This window comes from Aulonocara stuartgranti, assembly GCF_965226115.1.
Source record: "Aulonocara stuartgranti genome assembly, chromosome: 18".
Lineage (NCBI taxonomy): Eukaryota > Metazoa > Chordata > Actinopteri > Cichliformes > Cichlidae > Aulonocara > Aulonocara stuartgranti.
The window spans coordinates 6,190,872-6,209,213 of NC_138954.1; the positions used below are offsets into that span (position 1 = coordinate 6,190,872).

Below are 18,342 nucleotides of genomic sequence, written 5' to 3' on the forward strand. Positions count from 1 at the left end.
TAAGTCTCTGTTTTCTTTTTTGTTTTGTTTGATTCAAGTTTAGATGGATAGTTGGCCATTTCAACACTATAATTGAACCCGCAGGCACTGAGGCTGCAGACACTTAACTAACTTAATTTATTTAAGTTAAATTTTAGGTAGCACAATGTGCCACTGGAAGAAAATCAGCCCTTACAAAAATAAATGATTATTTGTCATTTTTATTATAGATCACAAAGTAACCCAAAAGTTTGAGCAGCAGTCTATACTTCAGGATAACAGGCTAAATTTGTGATTCGTTTTTTTCCTGAATTTGGCAGAAACAATCACACATCTGTCGTGATTTAATTCAGGAATGATTTCGTGTGAATCCATTCCCAGCTGCAGAGATTGCACAGATTTTCAGTGCACTCGGTGAAAGCTAAGTGACCTTTACGAAAGCTTTTCATGTTGTGTAGAAAACATGGCTGGACAGAAGACAAAATATGGGCTTAAACTGCGTTATGAGATCTAATCATGTTCTCACATGGTGTGATTACATGTACACACTGTATGCAGGGTCCTTCATGCTTTTGCATATCAGCCTTCAGACTGCAGGGTTTACTTTTGCAAATGTTTTCTCTTTATCTGAGCCTATTTCAGTGGAACAAAAAGCAAAACTTCAACTTTATAAAAAGAAAATGAATAATTATAAAAGTTCATTTGAAAGTTTGACTCAAAGCAAACACTAAATTACTGATAACCCGATAGCTAAATGCCTGAGGGATTTCCTTCTAAGGACCGCCAGGAGAACTGCTGTACTAAACGCTGCATTGGAGCTGGAGTTGTTCAACTACAATACAAGAGACACACTATATAAGTAGCTGAATGATATCAATGATATGAATAACTTTTGCAAGTGGAACCCGGTTAGCTTACAAATAAGGAAAGGAAGGACAGGAAATTAGCTGGTTAGCAATAATTTTAGTTTCATGATAAGAATGAAGGAATTTATCACAACTAAAGATATTTAATCAATCCTGGGCAAAAAATCAAAAATATAAAATACAAATAAATTCCAAACAGTGACGTTGCCACAGCTCTTTAACATTTATACCAATCATTAAGCTGTGAATACTCGCTGCAGCAAGAAGTGTCACCAACAGGCAAAACCTCAGTATTAGCACTTGTATAGAAGAAGATGTTTCCTATACCAGTCAAAACCTGAATCAAAGAAATAAGAGCTGCCACTACATGAAAGCACAGTTTGCACCAGCAGATGTGACTTCAGTTTCTGTGTCCTCACCATTCAAGAGGGCAAACGTGGCAAAAATAATTGTCCCAGAAAACAATCTTGGAAATCGTGCCAGAGGTCAAATAGACCAAAAGATTCCCCCCATCACTTTTTCCTAATAACTTTTCCTTCACTTTGATGAAAACCTTCATAAAGAAAGGAAAGGAGAAATTTATAAAGACTTAGGGGAGGAAAATGCAGTGCACCAAGACTTTACTTAGACAAGGCTCTTTGATGTGACAGTGAATGTTCTTGATGAGGGTCTGCTATGCTGAAACTTTGTCCCAAGTATAAATTACAAAGAGCACATCAGAAACTTAACTCCATTGGCTATGATGCTGTTTGATATCACTCACATACAGAGGACAGCCTGTAAAAATAACATTTTATTTGTAATGTTAAAGAAAAGTCTATAAAACGAGATGCAATGCTTGTCACATTCTCATCCCGTCTGCTGACATTTCCTCTTCCCACAGGAGACATGATCCAGTATAACTCCTGCCTTTTAATTAATGACAGTCTTAAAGGCTGGGCAGTATAGCAATGTGCAAAACTAATGCAAAGTGAGTTATGATAAACCTTACATTCATGTTGACCATCTTAAAATAGATCATAATCTTTATAAAGCTTATTTATATAAGCTTTTAAGCTTATATAAGCTGATTTTATTACAGCAGCATGACACTCATAGTTCACCTTTGGGTTTATCAGCCTTTCACTGAAGGTTCATAACCTATCAGGATGTCATGGCTTATAAAACAGAAAACACTGTTAATTAACATCTACACAATTTGTGCTGCTTCCCATGAATTATCTCGTTTTCTTTCCTTTAGTATTTAGAGACTCGGTCTGCAGAGTGAAAGCTTTCCACAGCCACAGGTGTTAGCAAACCGGTGTGCATGAATGAATACGCAGGATAATTAGATCAGTTGCACCAGATGTTGATCCCTAATGCAGTCAGCATAATGGATGATCGAGGGAGCTAATTTTGGTATTTCCTCAAACACCTGTTGTCGGGGGAAAGGCAACGTTAGCATGAGCCGTGGAGCCACAACGGCCACGTTAATGCTTGAAACAAGCCAGATTTAAAGATTCTGTCCAGCTACACAAAGTTTTTCCAAGTTACTGTTAGAAGATATCTGGTTTCTAACAGTTGTGCTTTGAGTGATTGTGACCTTTATAGCTGCTGTTGGCCTGCTTCTCCCTCAGCTTCTTTATGCACTCGGCCTGGTCTCTCTCCACCTCCAGCAGGAAGTTACAGGTTGGATGTCGGCCGTCAACCTGCAGTGGAAGCAATAAAAAGAATACAAATTGTAGATTAAATATTTAGGCTATGTCAACCTTAAAACAGTCTGAGAGTGTGAAGGAAATCAGGTGTCCATATCAACAAAGATGAAAACTGTTATACACTGTCTTTAACACATTTTCTTACACACGTGGCAACAACTATATTAGCAGCTACCAAGAAACTTTTTGGAATTTATTTGCATTTTCTTTTTACATCCATCTGACAGAATAATGCTTTAATGGCAGACAATCCCCTCATGTCCACTGTGCACGTGCAAGCAAGCTCCTGCATATACACAATCCAGATCTGCTGCTGCTTAAGATAAGACACTTGTAAATAAAACTACAAGGAGCAATGAGGACTCTGGCACCTTGGTATACGTCACGCTCAGGCACGCTGTGGTTGAGGAGAAATGCCAGCGGATCGTGTTGCAGTAGAGGCATCTCATGCAGTCACTTTAATGAAATTTAATTGACTGTGGAATAAATGAGTTATTTATCACTTTGTGTTCTCATTAGGTGGCTCTGGAGAATTTCCAGTTATTATTTGTCATATTGCTTCATATCACATCTGAAACCCTCAATGAAAATGTTATGCAGTAAATCTTTATATTGTCAGCAAACATAACTTCCTGTTGTCACTAGGTGGCACCACGACTATGACTAAAGGTCAATTAGTTTGTCTCCTTACTTTTCGCAGTTTTGCATTGTCAGCATAGCTGGACTGGCCATCGGGCCGATGGTGATTTTTCGTTTTTACAGGTCTAAACAATCGAAGGTTTGTCCAGATGCTGGCCGATGTGTAAAAATAACTCCGTTGTTTGGTGGTGGCTATGGCGGCGCTTCCACAGAGGCCAGCAGGTGGATGAGGGAAAGGGGAGGCAGGAGGAGCAGAGACCCGAGGCGGCCGCCGGTCCGAGTGCCAGGTGAACTGAACTTCAGGTAAGAAGTTATGACCTGCAGTCCATCTGGGTCAGATATAAACCAAGTTTAGGTGGAGTTTATTTTCGTTGTGCTGACTTCTTACAGTCAGTTACAATAACTCGTACTGCGTACTAGCTAGCATGACGGAGTTTCTATACAGCTGGGCAGGTGCTATGATCTTACTGATAGTGAACTTTATTTAATTCATAAGGTTAGTTAGTAGAGTTGCCAACCGTCCCGTACAAACATAATCGTCCCGCATTCAGAGAAAATATTAACTAACTATTAACCCAATTAATTGGGTCCACTCCTGCCTGCACACAGCCTTCACATAACATATTAAGATCTGAACTTTATTTAGATTACTTTTAAGGTGGACGTGATCAACCTGTGAGGAGTACATCAAAGGATTGCTACAACTGTCGCACATAGATAGTTTGTGGCAAATCAGATAAGGCGGTAAGTTGTTGGTGGCTTTGATCAAACTGCTCGGATCAGTGGATTAAAGTGTAAAAACTGTCATTTCATTAAATATCGTCATACATCGTTTATACCAGGACCAGATTGGACAATGTATGTCTGAATCACTGCAAATTTTGTGCTGAATAATCAGAGGTCCCAGAGATGTTTCTGTACATTGTGGGACGTTACATGTGTACATGTGTACCAAATTTCAATTCAAAGTATGTTTCTCAGGCATATTTTACAACCCCCTTGTGCAAAACCCATGAAATGCATGAATATCACCAGACCTGATATGTGTGCAAAATTTCATGATTTGAGGCCATGGTTATGCACTCACAAAAATGGTAAATGGCCTGTATCTGTATAGCGCTTTACAAAAATAACCAAAACTAAAAGAACAATGACCATAATGACCATTAGCAGATTGTATGAATGACTTATGTTTCTGAAATAATTGTGCAAACTTCTCACTTAAAATCCATGAATTCACATGGTAGGATTTGTAAATAATTTATTCGTAAATTAGGGTGGAAAATAAGTATTTGGTCACCTCAAATAAGAAAAATCTCTGGCTCTCACAGACCTGTAACGTCTTCTGTAAGAAGCTTTTCTGTCCCCCACTCGTTACCTGTATGAATGGCACCTGTTTGAACTCATCATCTGTATAAAAGACACCTGTCCACAGCCTCAAACAGTCAGACTCCAAACTCCGCCATGGCCAAGACCAAAGAGCTTTCGAATGACACCAGGAAAAGTATTGTAGACCTGCACCAGACTGGGAAGAGTGAATCTACAATAGGCAAGCAGCTTGGTGTGAAAAAATCAACTGTGGGAGCAATCATCAGAAAATGGAAGACATACAAGACCACTGATAATCTCCCTCGATCTGGGGCTCCACGCAAGATCTCATCCCGTGGGGTCAAAAAGATCATGACAACGGTGAGCAAAGATCCCAGAACCACACGGGGGGACCTGGTGAATGACCTGCAGAGAGCTGGGACCAAAGTAACAAAGGTCACCATCAGTAACACACTACAACGGCAGGGAATCAAATCCCGCAGTGCCAGACGTGTTCCGCTGCTGAAGCCAGTGCATGTCCAGGCCCGTCTGAAGTTTGCCAGAGAGCACATGGATGATACAGCAGAGGATTGGGAGAATGTCATGTGGTCAGATGAAACCAAAGTAGAACTTTTTGGTATAAACTCAACTCGTCGTGTTTGGAGGAAGAAGAATACTGAGTTGCATCCCAAGAACACCATACCTACTGTGAAGCATGGGGGTGGAAACATCATGCTATGGGGCTGTTTTTCTGCCAAGGGGACAGGACGACTGATCCGTGTTAAGGACAGAATGAATGGGGCCATGTATCGTGAGATTTTGAGCCAAAACCTCCTTCCATCAGTGAGAACTTTGAAGATGAAACGAGGCTGGGTCTTCCAACATGACAATGATCCAAAACACACCGCCCGGGCAACAAAGGAGTGGCTCCGTAAGAAGCATTTGAAAGTCCTGGAGTGGCCTAGCCAGTCTCCAGACCTCAACCCCATAGAAAATCTGTGGCGGCAGTTGAAAGTCCGTGTTGCTCGGCGACAGCCCCAAAACATCACTGCTCTCGAGAAGATCTGCATGGAGGAATGGGCCAAAATACCAGCTACTGTGTGTGCAAACCTGGTAAAGACCTATAGTAAACGTTTGACCTCTGTTATTGCCAACAAAGGTTATGTTACAAAGTATTGAGTTGTATTTTTGTTATTGACCAAATACTTATTTTCCACCCTGATTTACGAATAAATTCTTTACAAATCCTACCATGTGGATTCATGGATTTTTTTTTCACATTCTGTCTCTCACAGTTGAAGTGTACCTCTGGTGCAAATTACTGACCTCTGTCATCATTTTAGGTGGGGGAACTTGCACAATCGGTGGCCGACTAAATACTTTTTTGCCCCACTGTAAGTCCATCCATCTATTTTCCTAACTGTTTATCCAGTGCAGCGTTGCAATGGGCCTGGAGCCAGTCCAGCAAAAATCCACCCTAACATAAAATAGGATGGTAGCGTAAACTCTACGTGCAGAGTTCAGAAGACAGTCATTTTACAACACTGCCAAAAACTGATATTATTCCAAACCATTTGCAACATTTATTTTACACAATATGTTTGCATTTTTCTTCACGTTCATTAGAGATGGATGAAAGTGTTATAAGCTCATACACAGAGGAGAGCGAGGGTTATGATAGACAGATGAACAGAAGGTCAAGATAAGCTGCTTAAACCAACCAGCCAGCACTCCCTCTCTTAATATTTGTGTGTGTTTAAACAGAGGAGAGGCACATGAATCAACAGCGCGTAAATCCTGAGGAGGAAATTGTGATCGAGCCAAACGGTTATTCATTTGTCATGTGCCATCTTCTATATTTTAAGTCATAATAGCACCTGTAATCAAACATGTTCTGCACTGTGTCTGTGTCTGATCTGATTTTAGTAGTATCACTGACTCATGTAAACTCCACAGCCTCGTTACTGCAGTTACACGAGTAAAGTTCTTGCATCAACAACACAGAAAAACTACCATTAACAATTAATTTGTTGCTTTTACTGAGTCAGCACAAATAAAACACTTTAAATTTTAACACTTGTGCAAAGTTTTATTCATATCACTTTGAATATAGATTTACCTCAGAGTAAAATATCCAATTCAAGTATTTTACGACTACGTGTCATTTCTCTTATTTTGCTCTTTAATAGGATCAACAGTTTTTAAACAGCTCCCAATGTCCATCACTCAATCAAAATCTCCCATAGAGGCTGCAGCTTTTTATCCCCTGGCATGAAGCAAGGCTGGGCATCATCCAGACAGCACACACAAGCATGCACACAGACTTACACAACTATGAGCCTGAAGTGGCAGCTGAACTGCGATTTGACGCATCAAACACAGAATATTATCCAAATGTGAGCAATAGATTATTATTCAAAAACAAACTCAGAGATCCTCAAAAGTCTCCTGTCAAACCAAATTAGCTGAGATGAACGCAGCTAAAAATGAACGTGGGAATGACGGACGTGTTTCAGAAAGTTGTCGGTAATGTGACTAAAACCAAACACTTCATTTACTGGACAAAGGGTGAGGTCAAACACACAGAAACATTTGATATGTATGTAAAGGTGGAAACCAATAAAAGTTGTACAAAACATAGTAAACGCTTGAGTATTCCCATCAGCATGCACTATTTTTGTCTTTGACAGTTCTTACACCTCATGAATGAACAAATATACCAGAAAACACACAAATAGAAAGTCTTAGCTTAGCAGATTAGCTTGGGTGAAAGACCGAAAGTTTAGGCACACAACGATGTGTGCCACTGGTAAAGTTTCTGGGCTGCCTTTCCTCATAACAGCCATCCCTCAAGATTTTCTCCATTTAAAGCAATGCATTATTAGGGATTGTAACATCGAGTCATTTTACTGAATCAGTAGACAGTTCAAAAACATTCCCACACCACTCGTGCTGATGAGTCCAAAAAAGGAAGAAAAAAGTCCATGAGTGACGAAACCTTTAACTTTTTTTATTTCACTACGTATCTTTGAAATGTTTTTATATTACATAAGCACTTTGGCTAGAAAATCCAAATCCAACATTATGTTAATTTTGTAAATCATGGTTCCATGTAAACACACAATCAAGCAGGATATGATGAAAGGTGAAGCTAGCTTGGTACTGTATGAGCTTGTAGTGTCTCTCAGTTATCAGTAAGCTCTATATTACAGCGGGTTATTTAATCATTCCTAATACCAACATGGCAACAGTGACAAGGCTCAGCTTGAAGCTTCTAACTAATGGGTGATATCAGGCAGCACATCATTTCCTTTTTCATCAGAGCCTTTTTGCTTGCCAGCAGTTGTTTAGGTAATGGATAAACTCTAAGAAATGGATATACACCAGACTGAACTGTTGTTACAGCTGCCAGCAAAACTGTCACCTATTTACATCTGAAAAAAAATGATTTTAATGTCCGGATGGAGACATGGTTTTGGTTTGGTCTTCTTCGGTTTGTCTCTCACACACTCAGGTAAGTCGATTTATGTCAGGTGTTGCTTTAATGTGCTCCAACCAGAACCGCTTCTTCTTCCATTTTAGTCTGCCAACTCTTTCCTCTCTGCTTTTTCATCTTCTGAAGACATATTAAAGGTACAGTCAGTAGCAGGTTTGGCACCCTGGGCGAACACTCCCTCTTACTCTTCTTATATTTATTGTTTGTTTACTTGCACTGCTGTAACTGGAGCCTCGTCTCGTCTCTCTATATACTGGACTGTATGTAGCGGAGATGACAATAAGGTTTACTTTGACTTCAGCAGTGAGCAGGTGCACCGAGGGCTCTCGCGCTCAATTTTCGTGTATAAAATTTAGAAAAAACATCGGTGCAAATGATAAGTCTGTATCATAATGTCTGGTGTTTTCGTTGACATGTCTAATCTCCTGACAATAAGTAATCACAACAATATCGCCATGTTTATGCACACACATCAGAGGTTACACAAAGTTTATGACTGTGCATCAATTTGTTGGAAGACATAACCACACACTAAATCAATGTATATTTACGACTACAATAAATAAGCAGTAACTATCTTACTGGACCTGTAAGGTCCTTGTTCCCACACCTGTCTGAGAGCTGTGCATGGACATGCAGCATGAATAGCATACTTTACAGCTAGGCTGACATATTCATCATAGTTGCTCCAGACAGTTCAAATGCTCCATGTTACAGAAGTTTGTATGTATGTCGGACAAATGCTGAAAACAAAAACTCCACTGGATGGACGGGGAACACGGTGACACCTTGGAAATTTTCATGTCAATTTCAGGCTAAGTGCTTGTGACCTTCATTGCAGGGCATGTCAAATCCAATAGCACACCATTTGCTCACTCACTTACTCAGCAGGCTGGAAAGTATACAACAACTAGACAGTGCGACACAAAGAAGTCGAATTAATGAGTTTACCGCGATGAAGATACAGCAGAGTCTGGACATGCTGGGCAGCCAGACACAGAAAACAATATGTGCACGTGGTTTAACATTTCTAACCTCACATAGACCCATGGTGTGTTATCTTCAAAAGTTTGCAGCATTTTAAAAAATTTCTTTAGGACAAACTTAAAAGAAATTAGAAAACACCCAAGGTTTGAAAAGAGGGGCCAGTGCTCAAGTGTCTTAAACCTGCTTTTATCCTGTTTGTTGACACACATCTGCAGTAAATCACATTTTTTATTTTATTTTTTTCCTTTGATTTCCTTTCCTGCCTTGTTAAGACGTAAGTTACATTTAGTTCGTTTGTATCCCATTAGCCTTGTTTGCTAAAAGCACATATGCAAGCAGCATAAGAATAGAGGAAATCAGGAATAAAGAACCAGACTTAATACTGTTTTATCTTTGCAATTGATATCGATGCACCTACATCCACAAATTAAGCTTTGGGAACAAGGTCAGGTGTGACTGAGTAATCTCTCGCTAGCACACATGTTACTCTTCCTATGGAAAGTGAGAAATAAACTCCTCGTGTTTCCCTCGGTCTCTCTCGTCTCTCTGCCAGTGTGCAGAGCTTAACATACTTTTGTTGTAATTTTTGGTCCACTGCACACTAAGTGATTGGTGTTAAAGCCAGTGGATACATGCACTACACGAATCAAGTGCAACATAAGATAAGATAATGTGAGATAAAATTATTCCTCTAGGAGAAAATCAGCAGGAGAAAATTGATTTATCTACTACTGCATCAACAGGAGAAAATGTTAAACATCACAGTAAAACCCACTTCAGTAAAGTGTGGCAGCTATCTTTATTAACCTGATCACCCTGTGTGTGTATATATAAAGTGTTGTCTTGCCTTTACCCTTTGTCATGATGTGTGTTATCCTGCCTGGTGTCGTCTCCTTCTGTTTCTTCTGTGACTTCTTCTGGTTTTGGCTTCATGTTTTAGACTTTATGCACTGGCGGCTGGCCTAAAAAACGTCTCTTCTTGTGTTAATTCACTTGCTTCCTGCATCTTATTATCCTGCACATTATGACAGTCCAGTTCTTTTGCTGATTAGTCCTCAACACAAAGCATTCTGTTTTTAGTGCTTATTAGTTTTCCTGGTATTTGAATGTCTGTAAGAAATCTCACGCCACCCATCTCGCTGCTGCGGTAATATGTCAATAAAAGCTCAAACTGAAAATGTAGTGCTGGTGGAGTGTGAACAAGGCAGGGAACTGGGTGCCAACTCATTAAATTGATTGGTTTCATTTTATATTATAAGTATCTTTGTCCTTTTAAGTATATTTCACTGAGGTAATGTTATGATTTAGCAATGTAAAACACTGAACTGAACTAAGCCCTGGTGACCTGTTTTACGTCCACTAAGTCTCACGGCAATCTCACAAATGTCTCATGAAATATTTGGTCTGGACCAAACGACACCACTATCGTAACTAAAGCAGACACCACCTGTGTTATAGCAGATGCACTAATTGGTTCGATGACAGCTGCTTCTCCACAAAGCTGCCTCCAGCATGATGCAGATCCAGAATCTACTCTAATCGGTAGATGATAATGACTAACTCAAGTTAGCCAAAGGAAATGCAAACAAGGGCATTACTCTTTCAACACACAGCTCTGCAAACAGCAAACAAATTGCTGAGGTAGTGTCTGAAATTTTCATAGGATATTTGATTTTTCTTCCACTGGTTTGATATTCTCTGGATTGTCCACGTGAGGATCTTAAATCTGCAGATCATGGTTGATGAACTTATTTTATTCAAGAGACAAAGAATTCTGTCCTTTTTGATGTTCTTTCAGCAAAAGGATCAACGAGAAAGTTCCAACAATACAAACAAGCACAAGGAAGTGTTTGAGTAAAAACCAAAAACCAAAAAAAGTAATGCAGAAACACTTCTGTATATAAGTTCTGGCATAAATGAATAGCAATAAATAAATAAATAAATAACAGCAAGTGAATTTTTATTAAAAGTCTCCTTTTAGTTAATGACAGAGCTATCTAAATGCTAATGAATCGGTCTTATCAGCTCTTTTTCCTAATGTGTTTTCGTGCTCTGGCTTCAATCAGCAGTGATGCACACCACTAGCTGGCCACCATCAAATGAGCTTTAGGAGATGATGATGCTGCCCTGAGTTTACCTTTACTCAGTTTGATTTTATGGCAGAGGTTGGCCCCAAGAACAAGCGGTAAAAGAGCTGCAGTGACAAAGAAAAGAAAAGAAAACTAATGAAGTATGAGAAACTCCCAGAATCAGCAGCAGAAACTCCCCAGCAGGCTGTAAATACAGTGGGGGAAATAATTATTTGCTAAAAGTTTGCTCATTTGCATAAGAAATAAACACTCTCTAATTTCTTTGGTCGTTTCAATTCAACCAAATTTCAGAAAAAACACATTACATAAATGTTATAAAGCAATTTGCATGTCATTGCAAGCAAACATGACTTAGTACTCGGTGGAGAAACCCTTTCTGCAAGCACAGCAGTTAGACGTTTCTTGTAGTTGGTCAGCTGGTTTGCGCGTATCTCAGGGGGGGATTTTGGACCACTCTTTACAGCAACTCTAAATCCTTTAGTTTTTTGGCAACTCAAGGTTTTAGCTTCCTTCACAGAAGGAAGAATATAGAACTGAGGTCTGAAAACTAGGTAATAAACCCCATGACGTCAATGAGCCTCTTCTTTAGCCACTTCTTTGCTGTCATATAGGAAGAACCATGCATCATCTTTTCTTTTTCAGGAGGTTCTTGTATGGTACATGGCCTCGTCCAATGGCTCCTTAAAGTCACCCTTCTCCCTTAGCAGAAAAAAAAAACTCCAAAACATAATGTTTCCACCTCCATACTTGACTTTTGGGATGGTGTTCTTTGGATCATATTCAGCATTATTCTTCCTTCAAACACGTTGGGTCAAAAATGCCCTGAATTCAATTTTGGTTCATCTGACCACAGCCCTTTCTCCTACACCTTCTTTTAACAATTTAGATGCTTATTAAGCAAATCTAAGATCGGCTTGTACATATTTCTTCTTGTATGCCCTGCAAGATTTCAGTGCATTAGGGCGTAATGTGTTGCTGATTGTGTAACTGCCTTCAGCTCATTAACAAGCTAGTGATCATTATCACCCAATGAAGTAAGATCCTCAAGGATGCCGAACAGAGGGTGACCGATGATCATTTTATATTTCTGCCACTTCAAAATACAGGGAGTGCAGAATTATTAGGCAAGTTGTATTTTTGAGGAATAATTTTATTATTGAACAACAACCATTGTCAGGGGTAGACATTTGTTCAAACACAAGTAAGAGAAATGAGACACTGTAGACCGACTCAGAGAGTATTAGAAACGTGCGCACGGGTGAATGTCTCTGAGAAGACACACACACCGAGTGCAGGCTTGCTTGCTTTATTTATAGTGAAAGTCAGTTACATAGTACTTCCTCTTTTAACTGAAAAGGGAGAGGTCAGGCATTATCTCAGCTTATCTGACCTTGCACACATACACTGAAAATAACAATGCAGAAGTATATCATGCTTATCTGACATCACACACTGAGGTAAGGAATGCATTATGTTCTCTTTAACAATAAGCTTGGTTATGTGAAAATATATGAACACACAGAATATAAGGCACACTTGATTATATTGTATTATAGAGATTTGGTTATATTGTATAATGTAGAAAAATCTCTTAACAACCATGTTCTCAATGAACCCAAAAAACTCATTAATATCAAAGCTGAATGTTTTTGGAAGTAGTTTTTAGTTTGTTTTTAGTTTTAGCTATTTTAGGGGGATATCTGTGTGTGCGGGTGACTATTACTGTGCATAATTATTAGGCAACTTAACAAAAAACAAATATATACCCATTTCAATTATTTATTTTTACCAGTGAAACCAATATAACATCTCCACATTCACAAATATACATTTCTGACATTCAAAAACAAAACAAAAACAAATCAGCGACCAATATAGCCACCTTTCTTTGCAAGGACACTCAAAAGGACCCTACGCTGTGTCACTGCATCATTCTATGTTTGGCACTGATCACCACCTGCACTCATGTATATATCTTTCAACGTAGCACTCTTAATTCTTATTCTCATGTATATATCTCATGTATATCTCATGCACATATCTTTCCACGTAGCACTTTTAATTCTTATCCCTACTTTTATTTTTTTCCATGTCTATTTAAGTGCTATTTATGACAGCATGTTTGCACTGAAGCACCGCAGCAATTTCCTAATGTTGTAAACCTGCTCAACATTTGGCAATAAACCCCATTCTGATTCTGATTCTGATTCTGATTCTGAAAAGCCTGCCATCCATGGATTCTGTCAGTGTTTTGATCTGTTCACCATCAACATTGCGTGCAGCAGCAACCACAGCCTCCCAGACACTGTTCAGAGAGGTGTACTGTTTTCCCTCCTTGTAAATCTCACATTTGATGATGGACCACAGGTTCTCAATGGGGTTCAGATCAGGTGAACAAGGAGGCCATGTCATTAGTTTTTCTTCTTTTATACCCTTTCTTGCCAACCACGCTGTGGAGTACTTGGACGCGTGTGATGGAGCATTGTCCTGCATGAAAATCATGTTTTTCTTGAAGGATGCAGACTTCTTCCTGTACCACTGCTTGAAGAAGGTGTCTTCCAGAAACTGGCAGTAGGACTGGGAGTTGAGCTTGACTCCATCCTCAACCCGAAAAGGCCCCACAAGCTCATCTTTGATGATACCAGCCCAAACCAGTACTCCACCTCCACCTTGCTGGCGTCTGAGTCGGACTGGAGCTCTCTGCCCTTTACCAATCCAGCCACGGGCCCATCCATCTGGCCCATCAAGACTCACTCTCATTTCATCAGTCCATAAAACCTTAGAAAAACCAGTCTTGAGATATTTCTTGGCCCAGTCCTGACGTTTCAGCTTGTGTGTCTTGTTCAGTGGTGGTCGTCTTTCAGCCTTTCTTACCTTGGCCATGTCTCTGAGTATTGCACACCTTGTGCTTTTGGGCATTCCAGTGATGTTGCAGCTCTGAAATATGGCCAAACTGATGGCAAGTGGCATCTTGGCAGCTGCACGCTTGACTTTTCTCAGTTCATGGGCAGTTATTTTGTGCCTTGGTTTTTCCACACGCCTCTTGCGACCCTGTTGACTATTTTGAAAGAAACGCTTGATTGTTTGATGATCACGCTTCAGAAGCTTTGCAATTTTGAGACTGCTGCATCCCTCTGCAAGATATCTCACTATTTTTGACTTTTCTGAGCCTGTCAAGTCCTTCTTTTGACCCATTTTGCCAAAGGAAAGGATGTTGCCTAATAATTATGCACACCTGATATAGGGTGTTGATGTCATTAGACCACACCCCTTCTCATTACAGAGATGCACATCACCTAATATGCTTAATTGGTAGTAGGCTTTCGAGCCTATACAGCTTGGAGTAAGACAACATGCATGAAGAGGATGATGTGGACAAAATACTCATTTGCCTAATAATTCTGCACTCCCTGTAAGAAAACCAGCAGTTGTCACTTTCTCACCGTCTTCTAGCCCTCTGCATGTCTACAGTCTTCTCCCTGAAGCCCCTTGACAGCTGTTTGGTCTTTGCCCGCGGTGCTGGAGAGGCTGGATTGGAAGAAATTGATTCTGTGGAGAAGTGTGCTTTATATGCAGCTTCATCTGTAATTGATTGATTGATTGATCTGTGGAAACCAGAATTCTTCCTGGGTTGTAAGAATACAAATACTTATTTCAAAGGATGAAATGCAAATCAGTTTGCAACTTTTATGTAATTTGAGTTGTTTTTCTGGATCTTTGGTCGATCTGCTGTCTCACTTCATTAAATTTAAACTATGATAAAAATTAGAGACTTGTCATTTCTTCGTTAGTGAGCCACTTACAAACTCAGCAGGGTGATCAGATAATTATTTCCCCCACTACACTAACTACTAAACACAAGCAGAAAGTTAAGATGATTTAAAACAATGTACCAAGTGTGCTGTCACGTGACTCCTCCCTGTCCATTCTGGAACATGGAAACATGGAGGAAAATTCAAACAGTGAGCAAAATGTGCAACCCAAGCAGCTTGCACCAAATAACAATAACGTGTCTGTTGAATTGACATATATTTGGCTTTAGTAAAGACAACATTGAACAAAAAGATGAAAACAGAAAGCCTGAAGTCTCAGAGTGAAAGTGTGATAAGCTCACAAAGGCCCTGTGGGACTTCCAGATACAGACTGGTGATGGCTAACCAACAGGACATAGAAGTGATGGACGGATGGTTTCAAACCCGCTGTAACAGCACTGTGCATCAGGACTGTTCTTCATGCTGCTTTGGATGTCAAAAATAGCTTTTACTTACCTATATTCCTTTAACTTTTAAAATATCTTTCGCTTGGCAAATGTCTGCAACTAATGCCTAAATAAGTAGCAGTACAAGGGAAAAAAATCCTGAACTGATGATTACATGCCATTACGTCTTCAGATGGACATGATTTATGTCCAAAGGACAGAAAATACGTAAGTGGGTACATTTTTACCGAAGAAGGTAGAAAAGGCGACAAAACTAAAAATGTCTTCAAAATAATCCTCATAAGTGTATTTCTGAAATCTACTGATGTCTTGATGCACTCTCTCACCAACTGTGTGCTTTCTGTTAACGTCATGAAATTTAAAAAAAAAAAAAAAAAAAAACCAGCAGCACAGTTTAAAAAGGTGAAAAGCTGAAGAACAAACTTAGCATTTCCCCTGATAATGTCAGGTGAAAAAGAACAAAAATGAGGACTGTTTAATTACTTATCACGTCTCTTTCACTCATCCCAAGCAGGAAATCATGTTTAAAACAGAAACGTCAAAAGGAAGAAAGATTTTTAAAGTCAGCTAGAACAAAAAAGCCTGGCTACTTCCTACACAAACTCAGACTTCTTCCTCACCAGGAGGGCAGCATCTCTTATCGCTGAAGCAATTCAAACAGCACTTTCATTAACTGTCTGATCCACAATCAACCTGACACTATTAAATGCAGCAGCCCTTATTATAGCTTGAATAAAGCTTAAATTATCTGTCAGTTCATCACTATGACAAAACCCTTTCATGCTGTCAAACTGTTTTCAAAATATTACATTGTTTCTGAAGACATTAATTGTTGCTTATTTATTCGTTGTGTATTGGTTGGCTGAGCGGAACATTGTTACCATCCCTCTTAAATAGCTACATGTCCTGAATATGCTGTCAGAACAGGTCTTACTTGGCCAGGAATAATCTCTAATAAGCCTTTCCACCTTAACGGTGTGGCTGCTACTGCCTAACCTAAACCAGGTTTCACGTCTCACCACCAAAAAACGGGAGCCTGTTTCAGAAAGTAAGCACCACAAGTCGACAAAAAGTTCAGAGCCACCGACAGCAAAGACCGACAAATGCTGAACACATATTCTGTCTGCCATCATTTTCTTTTCTCAGCTTCAGCCAGTGAAGGGAATATAATAATCAATTCTCAAATTGTGGGTTGGTTCTCAAAAGGCACCTGAGATAAAACCTGCTCTGAACCAGCAGCACTACAGTACTCAGACCCCAAGACATTAGCAGCAGATCTTTTACATCCTGCAGTCTCTCAACACTCTCTGCACACTTCATGGTTTGTTTTACCTCAGACTCAAGTTGAGATTCATCCCTGATAAACCAAACACATCCCGGGACCTTCACCTCTTTTTTAGTTTGGCTGGAACAATTTGATGAATGGACTGGTTCTTATATACTGTAGTGCTTTTCTACTCTACCCGAGCACTCAGAGTCTGATTCACCTCTCATTTACAAAAGCACATTTTTTCCCTATGCTTCAGAGCTTTCTATTTAACACACACATACATACTCTCATGGATGCATCGGAGAGCAACTTGGTGTTAGTACCTTGCCCATGGATATTTGGCATGCAGACTGGAGCAGCCAGGGATCGAACCTTGTGACCTGCTCTGCAGTCACCCCAGTCATCTCAGACACCATTACTTTACCAGTTAAATCACCTGAGACTGTGCTGCTGTATGACATGTTGCTGATACCTGAATCACATTTCTCACGTTAGCCTCGACTAACTGTGATATCAGACATTAACAAAACGAAAACTGCGTTTGTGTAACAGCTGCCCAAGATAGTCCTAAAACACCGTTCACAGTCCTTATCAGAGTCTCTGTGTTTGTGGCCAGCAAAGACTATTAAAAGAAAGGGTTCACGCAGTGCATCCAATTAAACAGATAGTGGAAAATGTTGGATTGTGGTTTCCCTTATCACAGTAATCACACTGCAGGGGAGACTCACAGCTCAGTCAAGCTTCTGCGTTTCTCACAGTTTACTTGATAACATCTCACAGTTACATGTGACATGGGAGCTTAATTTTAATATGAGTTGTGATAAGAAAACCAAATAGGTCTCGACTTCAGCAGCTTTTGCTAAAATCACATTATACAGTATAAATCTAACTGGGTCTGCTGAAGCTTCACAGCCTCGGTCACAGGCGCTCTGCAGGGCAGGTAGCACCAAAGAGGGAGTAGGCTCCCACTCATTTATTTCCAACTGCCCCAAATGTATGTTATATAAATAAAACAAGACCCTGTAAGAATCTGCAGAAATCACTGCTGACCTCTGATTTCACCCTGAAGCAAAGCTCCAACCAGGCTTCACCATCTGCTCCAGGGTTGCTCCGTCACTGTGATTTTAACGCCACTGCCACACGCAGCATTCTCACTCAGCTTTTTATCAGTTTTTATAGTAATACCAATGAACAAAGTGCTAATCTGGAATTTAAAAAAACATTTTCTCACATTGCTTTAGGTGTTAAGTACCTTTTTGCATTATCGTGCTGATGGAGTGCATTAGATACAATTAACTGACACTGTACATTATGTACACTCATATACAGCATGCATTAGGTCCCTCCAGTGATGCAGCAGTTAACACATTTGTTTGGTAAGTGCAAGCTTGTTGGTTCAATTCCAGGCAGAGACACAAATCTGCTTTAGGATCGTGTCAGAAAGGGCATCCTCAGTAAAACTGCCAAATCAAACCTGTGGAGCTTCTTACTGTGGTGACCATTTGTGGCAAAGGAGAAGCTGAAAATAACTTTCTATACTGCAGTTTGTGCTATTAAATGTTATCCATCCATCTGTTTGTCTAGTTCAGGGGCCTGGCAGCTTATCCCAGCTTTCATTTGGCAAGAGGCAGGATACACCTTGGACAAGTCAAGAGACACACTGTGGCCAATCACCAATGAGCACCTCGTGCATGTCTATAGACTGTGGGAAGAAGTGAAAGCAACCAGAGTGAACCCACACAGACACGAGGAGGACGAGGAAAGACCCCAGAGATTTGTGACTTGGACCTTTAA

The 18,342-nt window shown here is 40.0% G+C and overlaps 1 protein-coding gene across 2 annotated transcripts in view; it reads right to left on the minus strand.

Moving 5' to 3' along the window:
* The window catches only part of LOC309694536 (vasoactive intestinal polypeptide receptor 2-like), a 77,351-nt gene that overhangs the window by 44,222 nt on the left and 14,787 nt on the right, over nucleotides 1–18,342 (minus strand). For both annotated transcript variants that reach the window (XR_014272895.1, XM_082514696.1), the window contains exon 2: nucleotides 2,428–2,533. Coding sequence is in view for 1 of the 2 variants with exons in the window: in XM_082514696.1 (XP_082370822.1) it covers nucleotides 2,428–2,533 (106 nt within the window). In the remaining variant the exon portion in view is untranslated. The remainder of the gene's footprint in view (nucleotides 1–2,427; nucleotides 2,534–18,342) is intronic.